Source organism: Fukomys damarensis, unplaced genomic scaffold (assembly GCF_012274545.1).
Source record: "Fukomys damarensis isolate Sample0158 unplaced genomic scaffold, DMR_v1.0_HiC HiC_scaffold_1, whole genome shotgun sequence".
Taxonomy (NCBI): Eukaryota; Metazoa; Chordata; class Mammalia; order Rodentia; family Bathyergidae; genus Fukomys; species Fukomys damarensis.
In genome coordinates, this window is record NW_022900913.1 from 58,727,550 (window position 1) to 58,740,787 (window position 13,238).

Below are 13,238 nucleotides of genomic sequence, written 5' to 3' on the forward strand. Positions count from 1 at the left end.
ATAGTGAATTCAAGGTCTGCCTGAACTACACATGGTGACCTTGTGTCAAATAAAGTCTCCAGACATTGCCAAATATCTCCTAGGATGGAGTTGTCAGATTTAGCAAATAAAGATACAGGATGCTTAGTTACCTTTGAATTTCAGGAAAAAAAATAAAATAAAATTTTTAGTACAAGTATAACCCACATACTGCATGGAACATACTTAGATCAAAAGAATTTTTAGATCAAATTTAGCTGACAGCCTGGATTTCATCTGACCATCCTTCCAGGGTAGACGGGATTGCAGGTATGTTAGACAAGAGGATGAGCGTGAGGTGTCTGGCACATGCTGGGTGTCATAGAAACATTTCAGGAATCTTCTGTGTGCCTTGAATCTGCTCCATATCCTGTCCAGGAGCTACAGTGGATTCTCAGTGCTTCCTGTTTCATACCAGAGCCATTGTCAGAGTGGACACACTGCCTAAAGAGAAACAAGGGCAGGGACTAACATCTGGCTGAGCTGCTTTACAGCCACCCCTGCAGGGACATCAGTCAGCCTGCACCCGAGGGCTTTGTCACTGCGGGCTCCCTGGGTTATTAGATCATTTCTCATGAGGAGCAGCCAGAGAAGGTGATACTAGATGAAAAACTGCTGCATTAGTCCCAGACTGAGTCACTCTGGGTTTGATTTTTCTGGCGCCATAGCCCTAGAAAACCGTTCCCTGGGATGCATCAGGGACAATCATTTCCACAGTTGGTAGCAGCCAGGAACTTATTTCAGGGCCAAGATTAATGGCCCACGTAGACAGCCTTTTGGGGAAAGCAGAGGTGAAATTGAACTCTGGATAGATGCCTGACATTTGGAGACAAAAAGAAGCGGGTGGGGGGTGAGGAGTAGCACCTGAGTGTCTCCTGCAGGGTCATAAATCAGGGATTGGCCCCAGCAAATCCATCTCCACCAATGATTTTAGTGGCTTAGACCCTGCAGGTCCCTTCTCTTCAGACAGCCAGAATAAAACATGCTTTGAAGTGGTGCTGGAGTCAAATATTGTTAACTCTTTTGTGTTCTGTTTTCACAAAAGGAAGGCTAATTTGTGTTTGGGGAAGTATCAGGCTTGTCTACCAGAAAAATATTTTTTTTTCTCTAGGGGCCCCTTTCCTACCTGGCTGTCACTGAGACCAGACATCAGAGACAGAGCCACAGCCCAGGTGAGCAGGCAAAGGAGAAGCAGAGGGAAAAGAGAACCAAGCTCTGGCTCCCAGCAAAACTGAAAGCTGCTGCTCTTACTTATTCATTCTTGTTAGTGCTCCTCGGCCTTGGCCTTAGCCATCCGCTCCAGCTTCTAATAGGTTGCAAGTTCACGGGAAGGGTTTTGAATCCTGGTGGCAGTTACCACTGGCAAGTGGGGACAGAGCGAGCGGGGGAGCGTCTGTGTTGGGGTACAAATGAGCACGTGGGAAGCACTTTATGGCTGGGCTGTGTTGCAAACAGGTTCTCAGTGTTTAAATCTCTATTGTTTTTGAAAGTTCAGCCATCCCGTTTGTGTCTTCAGTGGCGGTTCAAGCAATCTCGGTTGTCTCTCCTGCCTTGTTCTCTCTCCTGCTGTGCTGGGCTCACCGCTGCTTCACTGTGACTGTGAACTCTGCCAGCTGTGAGCGCGCAAGGGAGTGGTTGGCAGAGGACGTGGGAGGCGTCTGACCCTGCCTGCGGCAGGAGTGCTTTTCCGTCAGGATTTGGATGGGCCGTGTTACTGGAAGCAAACCTCTCATGGAAAACAACCTAAAGATTTAACCCAACAAATGGGGCCAAAAAGCAGTTAGAAGACTTGAACAAGATCATGAATTTGACCCACTGGATATCTCTCAGCCCTGTGCCTAGTATCTGCAGAATAGCTATTCTTCATCACTAGTCATGGAACTATTACAAATATGGGGCATATGTGACTGTGCTACAAAGGGAGTCCAAGGTAGTTCAAAAAGCTACCGAGCATGTGCTCTTATCACAGGGAAACCAAGTTAGAAATCATTTTTTTCTAACTCCATGACCAGGTGTGGTGGTGCACAGCTGTAAATCCCAGCTGCTTGAAAGGCTGAGGCAGGAATGTTACAAGTTCAAGGATAGGCAACTTAATGAGATCCTGCCTCAAAGTAAACATTTTTAAAGGGTTAGGGATGAGGAGAGCACTTGCTTGCCACACATAAGGCTTTGAGTTCAATCCTCAGTACTGGAAAACATAGTTCTATATATTTGAGACTAGGGAACCATAATAGGTATGCTTCCCAAAAGTCGCCTTTTTTTTTTTTTTTTTATTACTGGAGATTGAACCAGGACCTTTTCACACTGATCTGTATCCCCAGCCTCCCCAGCACCACTGGATGGAATCTCGATAAGTCACTAGGCTCCCCAGGGCACCACAACACCCAGCTCCAAAAGTCACATTTGAATGTATCAGACAAACTCTGATTGTTAAAGGGATCTAACAGTGAGTTTTTTGGTTAACTAAAGGATTTACTGAGCCACTACACTTTGCCATGTTGAAAACAGGAAGGAACGGGAAAGTAAACTTGCATTTTCAGAAATAGACAGGACATGGGAGGCAGGAGAGCAGAGTCTGCACTCCCTGGTTCTGGTCGGCAGGAGGAAGGCTGAATGTCACCGCATGGGCTGGGGTCCTAGAGGGAGCATCTGCTGGCATGCACTTCAGGAACCTGAGGTGGTCTCAAGGGTGCTTCCTCGATGGAGAGACGCTGGGTCCAAGTAGCAAGATCTTGCATCGTGGGTGCCTGCAAGTGCCCTTCCCAGAGCCATGTGTCATCCACGGGACTTGGAGGGAGGTGTGCTTTCCCCTTGCTTCCAACACAGGACCAGCAACTACAGCTCTGGGTCTTTGTGGCTGTGCCTTTGCCACCTGTTAGGATGGAATTTCTGTGACATAAATGACAGAGCTATGAGGGTCCTTTGGGCCCTGGGTCATGAGTTGAGCAGCTGTGTCCTGTCAGGTGTTAGTTAAGTGATTTGTTCCAGATCAGAGGCTACAAAGCAAGAGTTAGGAAAGGAGCAGAGGTGTGGAGTGTGACATTTGGGCACCTGCAGCACCGAGTACGGATGTGGCTGTCGCAATGTGGAAGTGTCAGAGCCCCCTCTCTATCTGCTCCCCTCCCCAGAGAAAAGCTTCCATTTGAGAAGAGATTCTGGATTAGTCTGCTTCCTCCCCACCAAGACACAGTACATAACACCCACAGTTTAAGGGAGGAGGGGCTTAATTTGCTCACGGTTTTGGTCCATGGCCACCCAGTTGCAAGGCAGAGCATCCTGGCTTCTAAGGGCCTGGCTGAGCAGAGCTGCTTAGAAAGCCTGGCAACAACACCAGGGAGAAAGGGCTGGGGACACACAGGGTGCCTGAGACCATGCCTGTGGCCCATCCTGATGCACCCTAAACTGCTGCCATATTCAGCTAGGCATTTCTTAATCCAACAAGGTTGGCATGTCAGGATTAACCACCACTGATTCCATTCAAATCTTTGTGCCGAGTCACAAAAATTACTGAGTCCACAGCAAGCTTTTATTAATCGTGAGCAAGAACTTTTGGAAGCCAAGGCCAGAGAGCAGAAAAGTAAACTTGATCTGGAACAGAATGGGGTCCACAGAGTTGTTTGAAGACTATTTTAAGGACACCTACTTTGAAAAGAAATTGGCCAAAGTGCTAACCTGTGGAATAAGCCCCATCATCTTACTGCACGTTCTGTAGCAATATTTTGGACTCTAGTATCACAACTAACTTCAGTCTATCAGGTGATTTGCTTTCTAATTTTGAAAGTGCTCCATTTCTTCCCATAAATCTATATGCAGAGAGACTTTCTGATAAGCAAGGCATAAGAAAGATCTTAGAATCAAAGAGAAATTTAGTCCTGGAATGAACTATCAATTTTATTATTTCAGCTTTCTACCTAATATTAGACTTCTCAATATTTAGTTTGGCTTGCTTTTCAGCATCCTAAGACTTATCAGTTCACCAGGTGAACAGACTTGATTTGTTCTTATTTATTCATGAAATCTGCTTATACAAGAGCATATAAAAACTTGTATGTTTATGTATGAATATAAATATCTGCATTTAACTTTAAATAAATGTATATGTGAGCAAAACGGAAGAGGAAAGTTAATGTGCCTATATACACTGTCTGATAATAAATACAGATGTACATAATATATATCTATAGATTGATGAGGCAGCTTTATATACATTTATGATATGATATAATATGAGCATTTATATGATCAAAATATGCCTATCTTACAGGTTTGTGTAGAATAAATTAGCATTGAAATCTTTTTTTTTTTTTCTTTTTGGCACTGGGGATTGAACTCAGGTCCTTGCTCTTGCAAGGCAGGCCACCACACTGCTGAGCTAAATCCCTAGCCCCAGCATTGAAATCTTTGATAAAATTTTGATTGATATGAGTTAGATGACATTAATACTATATCATTGTGTACAGAATATCCCAAAGGACTTTTATTTGAAACACAGGATACATATACACAAAACCTTGGGCTTATTTCTCTGAGTAGCCTTGGGAAGCAACATGCATGAATCAGGCAGACAGGCTGGCACCAGGAACTCTTTGTGGAGCCCCCTCATCTGTTCTTTGCCTGTTTGGAGCACTCACAGAAGATCTTTCAGAATAAATAAGCTCATCAACTGGTGAGTTTTAAAGTCACCAAGAAATCCTCAAAAGCATGGTTAGGGTCACAAGTCAAATTTAGGAATAACATGACTTCCGCTGCTGGCCACACACTCTGTGCATTCCAGACAGCAGCCCCAGAACTCTGAAACAGAAAGGAACTAGGGGGTAGGGTGTAGCTCAGTGGCAGAGCATTTGTTTGACATGTGTGAGGCCCTCGGTTCAATCCTCAGCACCTCAAAAGAAAAAGATGAGAAGGAGAAAAAGAAGAAAAACAAAAACTGAAGCAGAGAAACCAGCTTATTCCTTGAGCTAGCTCTTAGAGACAGATGACTGAAGGATAGCTGGAATTTATCCCTCAGACTGTCCCCAGGGATGTATAATTGGCTCTCGCTTACTGCAGGCATGATTTTGTGCTGCAGCCACTCTCTGCCAATTGTTTTGGTCACAATTGCTCTGTCTCAGCTGTTGGAAGTTTGGCCTATGAGGGCAGCTCATAGAGCAATAGGCCTCTGCCCAGGAATCCAAGATTAGAAAATGACAGGGTTTATAGGTTAAGATCGAAGGTCTGTGGATATTCCTCTCTTTTCTTTGCAGAGACACCAGGCCCTTGTTCACTGATATCCATAAATGTGCACTGTGTTGCTGTTTATGTTTGTCACAATCAGAATTAACAATATTAGTTTTGTTCAGAAAAATGCAAATACCAAACATTGGCACAATTCCAGTTTTCCTTTCCTCTCTCTTCTCCCATGAGTGCCTAGTTCTCAAAAAATTAAAGGCTTCCAATCCTGAGAAGCATTTCTTCCTATTTGAGTAAAAATGTAACCTAAAGTGAAACAAAATCCAAAACTTTCAAAAGCAGTGTCAAAATTGAAGCTCCATGACCCACCAGCCCCTACCCTGAAGGACCACTGAAAACAGTTGAGCATATTTTCTTTCTTCCCACTTGTTTCTTAGCTCAAATGATATGTTTTATGGGTCTACAAAAATGAAATTACTATTTACATTGTTTGGAGAAAATAATTTTCCTATTTTCACTAAGCAATGTAGCTTGGACATTTTCCCCATTAAATCAGAGAGATCTGCCCCATTCTTTTGTAATAGTTACCTGATGGCCATTACATGGCTATACCATAGTTTATTTAACTGTCTCCTCTACACACACACACACACACACACACACACACACACACACACCCTCTGTTTTTACAAATTCAGAAGAAGATAAAACACCTTTGCTGGCACCAACAACAGTGACTGTCCAGCTGCAGCTGGTTCACTCTCAGTCACAGATGACGCTGGAAGCATGATGACCAGGGCAGCTAGCTGGAGACGAACATTTCCTGCCAATTGCATAGTATTTAAATTTTAAACCAATGGGATGCGGAGGGAATAGAACTGTATTTCTGTAAGGGTACAGTTAGAAATTCACCTGATTATGATTCCCTTCCTAAGTTTTTCTCACTAGAGAAAATGAGTTTTGAGCTACCTCTCCCCACCCCCTGAGAGGGGATTGAACCTAGGGCCTTTTCACTAGACTATATTCTCAGCCATTTTTAAAAATTTTATTAATTAATTAATTTATTTATTTATTACTCTCCAGCCCGTACTTTAATTTTTATTTTGGCCCAGCATCTTGCTAAGATGTTCAGTCTGGGCTTGAACTTTCTATCCTCCTGCCTCCTCCTCCCAGAATGTTAAATACAGGAGTATGCCACTGTGTCTGGCTTGAGCTATTTTTGCCAGGTGCTTTGTAAATAAAAATAACTGACAAAAACATATAGGCAATTTATTTCATAGCTATTAAAAATTGATCTCCAGTGCAAGTATTTAAAGTTTCCCTTTATTTTTTCCCCTTTTTTATTAGTGTTAAACTTTTCTTTTAGAACATTGAACTTTGTGTATTGAACCTAAAATCTGCTTTCTTGCCAAGGACTGTTTCATTGACAATCTCAGTGAGTCAGGTAGGTTCCAAGCCCCAAGGGCTTCCAGGCAAAGCACAGAAAAGATGCAAAATCCAGTACTGTGTGTGGGTCCCACACTTTTACTTTAGCACCTTGGAAAGCTAGCAACTGGTTTCTGCAGTTGCAGAGTTCATGGCTCGAGGCTGACAAAGGGCTATGATTATTATGCAGGACACATAGCTCCCTCATTACCACCGTGCTGATTAGAGTGTACAGTCACAGGTCTGTGGTACCCTGGTGGAGGGCCTTCCTCGCGTGGAATTTACATCATCTGAACATAAATCCCACAGGATGACATTTTAATGAATATTTTAACAAAGTCCAAAGGACACTTAGAAACACTGACTTTGCAAGAATCAAAGGCATGGTGCCAATGGAAAGGGTTCATCAAAGAGAACTCATTTTACTACATGCATACAAGAATTCGAAAGCAACACACACTTTTCCAGGTGTCCGTGGCTTGGTTTCTGTCTTACCCTCCTCTTTTTTTTTTTTTTTTTCAGTTTAATTGAGTTTATTGGTACATTTTAGGGATACAGTACAGTTACATTCATTGTTGGGAATTTGTACCTCTACATGACATGCCTTGGTTCTCATTTTTTCCCCTTTTCCCTGCCCTCCCTTCACCCTCTTTTTGAAGTTTGTCATATAGCCTTCCTCATGGAGCTTGAAAATACAGATTGAAGCTGCCTAGAAATGGGGCTCCCACAGGTCCCAAGGATTCATGTCTTTGGGGATGGTGGTCAGTGCTTTACCCCTGCAAGCTTTTATTCACCACTAAAGCAGAGGATAGTATTTTAGTTTTGCAAAACATCCACAGGGTCATTTCCCAGGTCTCCCAGAGTGCCTGCAGTCTTTGACCCAGGGCCATGTCATCAGAGGGGACGAATGTCCTTTCCCCTTTCCTGGACTCCAGCGTACCTGGCCACCACTCCACCTCTCCAAGCCAGGCAGTTATGGGCTGGCAGGAAAGGGCCATTCACTCCTAGCTTACCTCCGCTTCTTCCAAAACACTCATTTTAATTCTCACTTTCACATTAGATATTTTAGAATTTCAATCTTTGTTCATAGGCCTAAGTCAGAAAAGAAATTGGCCCTGAACTCACTGGGATGGACAGACAGCACCACTGCTTCCCTGCACTTTGGTGTAACCTGGCCTAGCATGGGTTGTGTTGATTATCTCATCTGCTAATGAGTCTGCCTTATCCACTGGACTCTGATCTCTTCAGGGCAGAGAATCTGCCTTATCAGCCTCTTTGTCATGGCATTATGATTGGTGCATATAGGTGCTCAATAAAAGTACAAAAGTGCTGGGCATGGTGGTGCACACTTGTGATCCCAGCACTTGAGAGGCTGAGGCAGGAGGATTGCCAGTTCAAGGCTAGCCTGGGCTACATTGTGAGTTCAAAGCTATCTGGGACTATACAGCAAGAAAGAATGTACAAGAAGTTAATGAAAATATTATAAAGCATTAGGAAAATTCACAATAAAAATCATGTTGAGATTCCACTAGATACCTATTAGAAAATCTAAGTTATGTGCATATGTGTGTATGTTACTAGGGATGAAACCCAGGGCCTTTTTTGCTAAATCACTAAATTTCCCAGGTTGTGTTCAAACTTGTGTTCCCCCTGCCTTGGCCTTCCAGAATGCTGGGATCACAGGGGTGCATCATCACATCCAGTTAATGGTTTTAAAAAAAACTGGCAAAAATGGTGGGAGGGATGTAAAGCTGCTAGAATTTTCATGCATGACTGATGGGAACGCAAAGCGGTTACAGTCATTGTGGGAACAGTCTGGCAGTTTCTTCTCTTTTTTTTAATTAAATTTATTGGTACTCTTTAGGTATACAGAACAGTTACATTCATCATTGGGAATTTGTACCTTTACATGACGTATCTTGATTCTTATATTTTTCCCATTTCCCTGACCTCCCTTCACCCCCTCCACCCTTCAGTCTGGCAGTTTCTTATAAAGCTTAAAAGAAACTTATCATATGATTGAACTACACCACTTCTACATATTTACAGAGAAAAGGAAAACTTAGATGCACACAAAAACACAGGTAAACAGCAATATATATATATATATATACCCATGTTATATATACATACATTATATATATTATATATACATGCTATATGTGTTATATGTGGATGTATATATGTTATGTATACATATATTCCTAATGCAATATATACATACCCATATTATAGTGGCATAGTTTATAATAGCTAAATTTTGAGGGGCCGGGGATTTAGCTCAGTAGTTCCACTGCCTGCCTCATAAGCGCAAGGTCCCGAGTTTGATCCCAGGTACCAAAAAAAAAAAAGCTAAATTTTGGAAACAGCCCAAATGCCCATCAAACGATGAATGGATAAAGAAGATGTGGAGTTTTTTTATACAATGGAGTGCTACTCTGCCATAAAGAAGGATAAACTTGAGACATTTCTAGCTAATGGATGCACCTTGAGACCATACTCTTAAGTGAAATAAATTGGACACACTTGCTTAAGTACCTCATTGCTTTTCTGCTGTGAGAAATTGAAAGTAGCTATAAGGACCAAGGTATATAATAGATACTGGGAAATGGGGAGAAAATGTTCAAATGAGAAGGGGAACAAGGGAGGAGGGAGGGGGAGGGGAAGGAAGGGACAAGGAAGAAAAGAATAGAAGGGAAAATGGAAACAAAACTTTTGTAAATAGGAAGGGGAAGAGGTGTTGAAGGGAGTGGAGGGGAATGAGAAAAAAGAATAAGCAAAATATATCATCCATAGGTACAAACTCCTCATGATGAATGTGATCATTATGTATATCCAAAATGTACAAATAAAATAAAAATATATAACACCTGTAAAAAAATCCAGGTGAAGTGGAATTATTCATAATAACCTCAAACTGGAGGCAATCCAGCTCTCCTTCAGCTAGTGAGGAGACAGTGGTGCGGTCATGGATGAGATACCACGGGCATTTCAAAGAAGAAGACCACCAATGTGTGCAACAGTGTGCATGGCTCTCATATACACTAAGTGTGAGAATCGGTGTCAGAAAGATACATACAGGCTGATTCCATTTCTATGACATCCTGGAAGAGAAAACAACTAGAGGCACAGACAAGAAATCAGTGTTCCCAGGAGCTCGGAGTGAGCAGGGGCTGAGGCCCAGGGAGCAATACCGAGCTGCTGGGAGGCGGTGGGGCTGCACAGGGGCACGAGCCAGGCCTCAGGTGGGGCTGGGCCACACATGCATCAGACATGCAGACCCATGCAGCTAAAAATAAACAAATTCTACTGCCTTTGTATGTTACCAATTTAACTCAAGATATTAACACATTAACCGCCCCCCAGTGAAACTGGGGAGAGGATGAGGAAAGGAGGTGATGGCACAGATGAAGATATTTAATTCAAGGCCAGCCTGAAGTACTCAAAGAAACCCTACCTCAAAAAACCAACTAAATAAATAAGTAAAGTTGGCCAAGACCGGCTACCTTGGCCAGCCCCATTTCTGTGGAAGTCTAGGACAGAAGCCAGACTGGGGTGTGAATCCTGGGTGAGAGAGTGGACTTTTGCAAAGTCCCCTCTAAAAGGGAGCCAAGGAAGAGCAGCGTAGCTAGAGAAGCACAGGGCACGGGGTGCATGAGTACTGTTTATCACGTGCTGGCCACGGGTATGGATGGAACCACCCCTCAGGTGACGAGAGCGAACAGGGCGATGTGGCTGGAGAGGACAGGGGACGGACCACAGGAGCTCCATCCCTGAACGAGCAGTGTGGACACAGCAGCCTCAGGCTGGGCCATGGTCGTCACCCGCCGCGCCCCAGGGGAAGGCAGGAGGAGAGCAGTCCTCTCAGAATGAGCGGGTCAGACACAGGCGGCTCTTTCTGTACGTAAGAAACAGCAAGTGAGGTCAGGCGTAAAGGGTGGAGTCGGCTGTTGGAGATTTGGTGAGGGACAAAAACTATGAGATAGTTTTGGAGACTGGAAGAAAAGCTTATTGCAAACAGATGGAGAGAGAAATGGGTAGACAGTGCAGCCTTTACATAGAGGGAGGCCACCGCCATGCAGGTGTGCATGCACCCAGGTGGCTGTATGCGCACCTGCACACCAAGCCAAAGAGGATCTTGGGGAGGGGGAATTCTGCTCTTGGCCTTGAGGAACTTACGCCACCTCCAGACTCTCCCCTGGGTCCTGAGGGAGTGACGGGCCATCTTACGGCTCTCCTGGATTCGTGGTGTAGGGAGACTACCTGACTTTCATGCACAGAAAGCCCTGAATATTGTCATGCTTTGCTAGCAAATAAAATTTTACTTCCTATAACACATCTATGCCTCTAGATACCGCCTCTGTTTTTAATTAGTCTGGATATGCATCATTACTTCTCATGGAACCACATTGGAATTTTGCTTTCAAACATTTTATATTCATTCAAATATAGGCTACCTTTTCATTTTTCAAGGGATTTCTAATTGTATCCTACTGTGATTGCTTTTATTCTATTATATATAAAATTTCCCATTTTTATAATGTTGAGATATTGAAGTTTTCTATGTGCAAGTTAAAAATTCTCTTGATCTACAGTATGATGTGTGTGACCAGACAGCACAGTGGACATCCACACAGAATGCACACTTCCAAGTTAATTTTGGGATTTGGTTATACATGAGCCCATGTGCACACTGACATAGGCCTTGACCCTTTGTTCCCAAGTACCTTCTTCTTGGCATTTCCACTTGGCTGGTCCCCAGGTTAGCTTAAGTTAGTTAGACTTGACTAAAAAGACCCAGGAGAAGACACAAGTGGGTGACTTGCCCAACAGGCCATCTGGGAGACACCTGCCTCACTTGCCCTGTCCTCTTTCCCCAGGGTGGAGCTTCAGCATGGGCTCGGCCTACCAGTTCCACAGCTGGCGTGTCTTCGTCATCGTCTGTGCGCTGCCTTGTGTCTCCTCAGTGGTGGCCCTCACTTTCATGCCCGAGAGCCCACGGTTCTTGCTAGAGGTAATGCTTGTTAAAACAGACCCTCAAGGGGCCGTGAGTGTTGGAAAGGGTTGCTCACCGATCCTGGGAGATAGGCTTCCTCTTGGGAGGTGGGTATCTCCTTCCCACTGTGGAACTGTGGAAGGGATGGCTCCATGTTGATGTGCTTCAATTTGCCTGGTGGCCAGAAACACTCGTGTTCCTCCTTAAGCAAATAACTTTCTGATCAAAGAAGAGAACTGGCTTATTGTTTCATAAATGAGAGTTTTACCTCCATGAGTATTGCTAGTCATTAGAGACAGATTACTTGTCTACTCATGTAGTCAGTGATACCCAGTGGCCATGTGTTTCAATGGGAAATACCTAAACCCGTTGCACAATCACACTCCACACGTGCTGGGGTGGTACTGGGGAATGAGGGAATGTAACTGGTCTACTATCGCCTCACTGTCCAACATTTCTTAGGTTGGAAAACACGATGAAGCTTGGATGATCCTGAAGTTAATTCATGACACCAACATGCGTGCACGGGGCCAGCCTGAGAAGGTCTTTACGGTGAGTCTGCACCCTAGTCAGTGCCTTAGCTGCTGTGACCTGAGTAAGTAACATCAGGGTTCTGGACTTCACTTTCCTCATCTGTAAAATAATTATAATGCATATAATTATTTAATTATATCATATATTATATAAATATACAATTATAGTAACACATACCAGATGGGATTGTTGGGAGGGACACATGAAATACTGTGCAGAAAGTACTTAGCACAGTGTTTGACACATTCTGAGTACTCCATAAAGAGCAGCTATTTAATAGTTAATGCTCACATCTGCACAGGTACAGATGTGTGTGTATACAGGAATTTGTGTATATGTGAACAGGGGGCCAGCAGTAAGAAGACAAAGATAAGGTTGTAAAGTCATTTTCTGGGCTCCCGCAAGTTACAAGCCCATAATTTAACCTTCTGTCTTCCTTTCTCCTGGAACCACTAGGAGGTGCCTTATCATATGAGGGGCCCAAGGTGTGATAGGCTCCCACATGACTGGATGGGCATCTAGTATGAGTTCTCATCCACGATTTCCCACATGACAGATAAGCACTGTTTCCTGTGGAAAAGGAACGTGGATGCTGGGCTTCATACAGAAGCACATGCTAAACAAACCCCAGTGAAAACTCTACAATAAAAGTATAAAGCATGTAGATTAAACTATTTTTAATAGGCCAGCAATTTAGCTCAGTAGTAGAGCCATTGCCTAGCATTCCTGAGGCCTTAGGGTTAATCCCTAGCTTTACCCACCCAACCCCTCCCCTCAAAAATCCTCCAAATTCCAAAACCAGAAAAGCTCATTCACAGAAGGACATAGATAGTCTCATAAAAGGAAGAGGCCAGAGAAAATGCCTACCCCTATAACCTTTTTGAAAAAATAACATGATATATTTATGCTAAAATTAAGTGTATTGATGTCAGGTGTGGTGGAACCTGCCTATAATCCCAGTGCTCTGGGAGGCTGAAGCAGAAAGGTGGCAAGTTCAAGCCCAACCTAGGGAATTTAGTAATTTAACAAGAACCTATCTCAAAATTGAAAAAGGAGTGTGGATGTGGCTCAGTGCAGAGGATGTCCTCAATCCCCA

General features: G+C 43.6%; 1 protein-coding gene across 4 annotated transcripts in view; it reads left to right on the plus strand.

The window, feature by feature from the left end:
• Sv2c (synaptic vesicle glycoprotein 2C) overlaps positions 1–13,238 on the plus strand; it is a 206,865-nt gene that overhangs the window by 156,229 nt on the left and 37,398 nt on the right. For all 4 annotated transcript variants that reach the window (XM_010619116.3, XM_033761491.1, XM_033761488.1 and 1 more), the window contains 2 exons: positions 11,493–11,626; positions 12,071–12,160. In XM_010619116.3, coding sequence (XP_010617418.1) covers positions 11,493–11,626; positions 12,071–12,160 — 224 coding nt within the window. The remainder of the gene's footprint in view (positions 1–11,492; positions 11,627–12,070; positions 12,161–13,238) is intronic.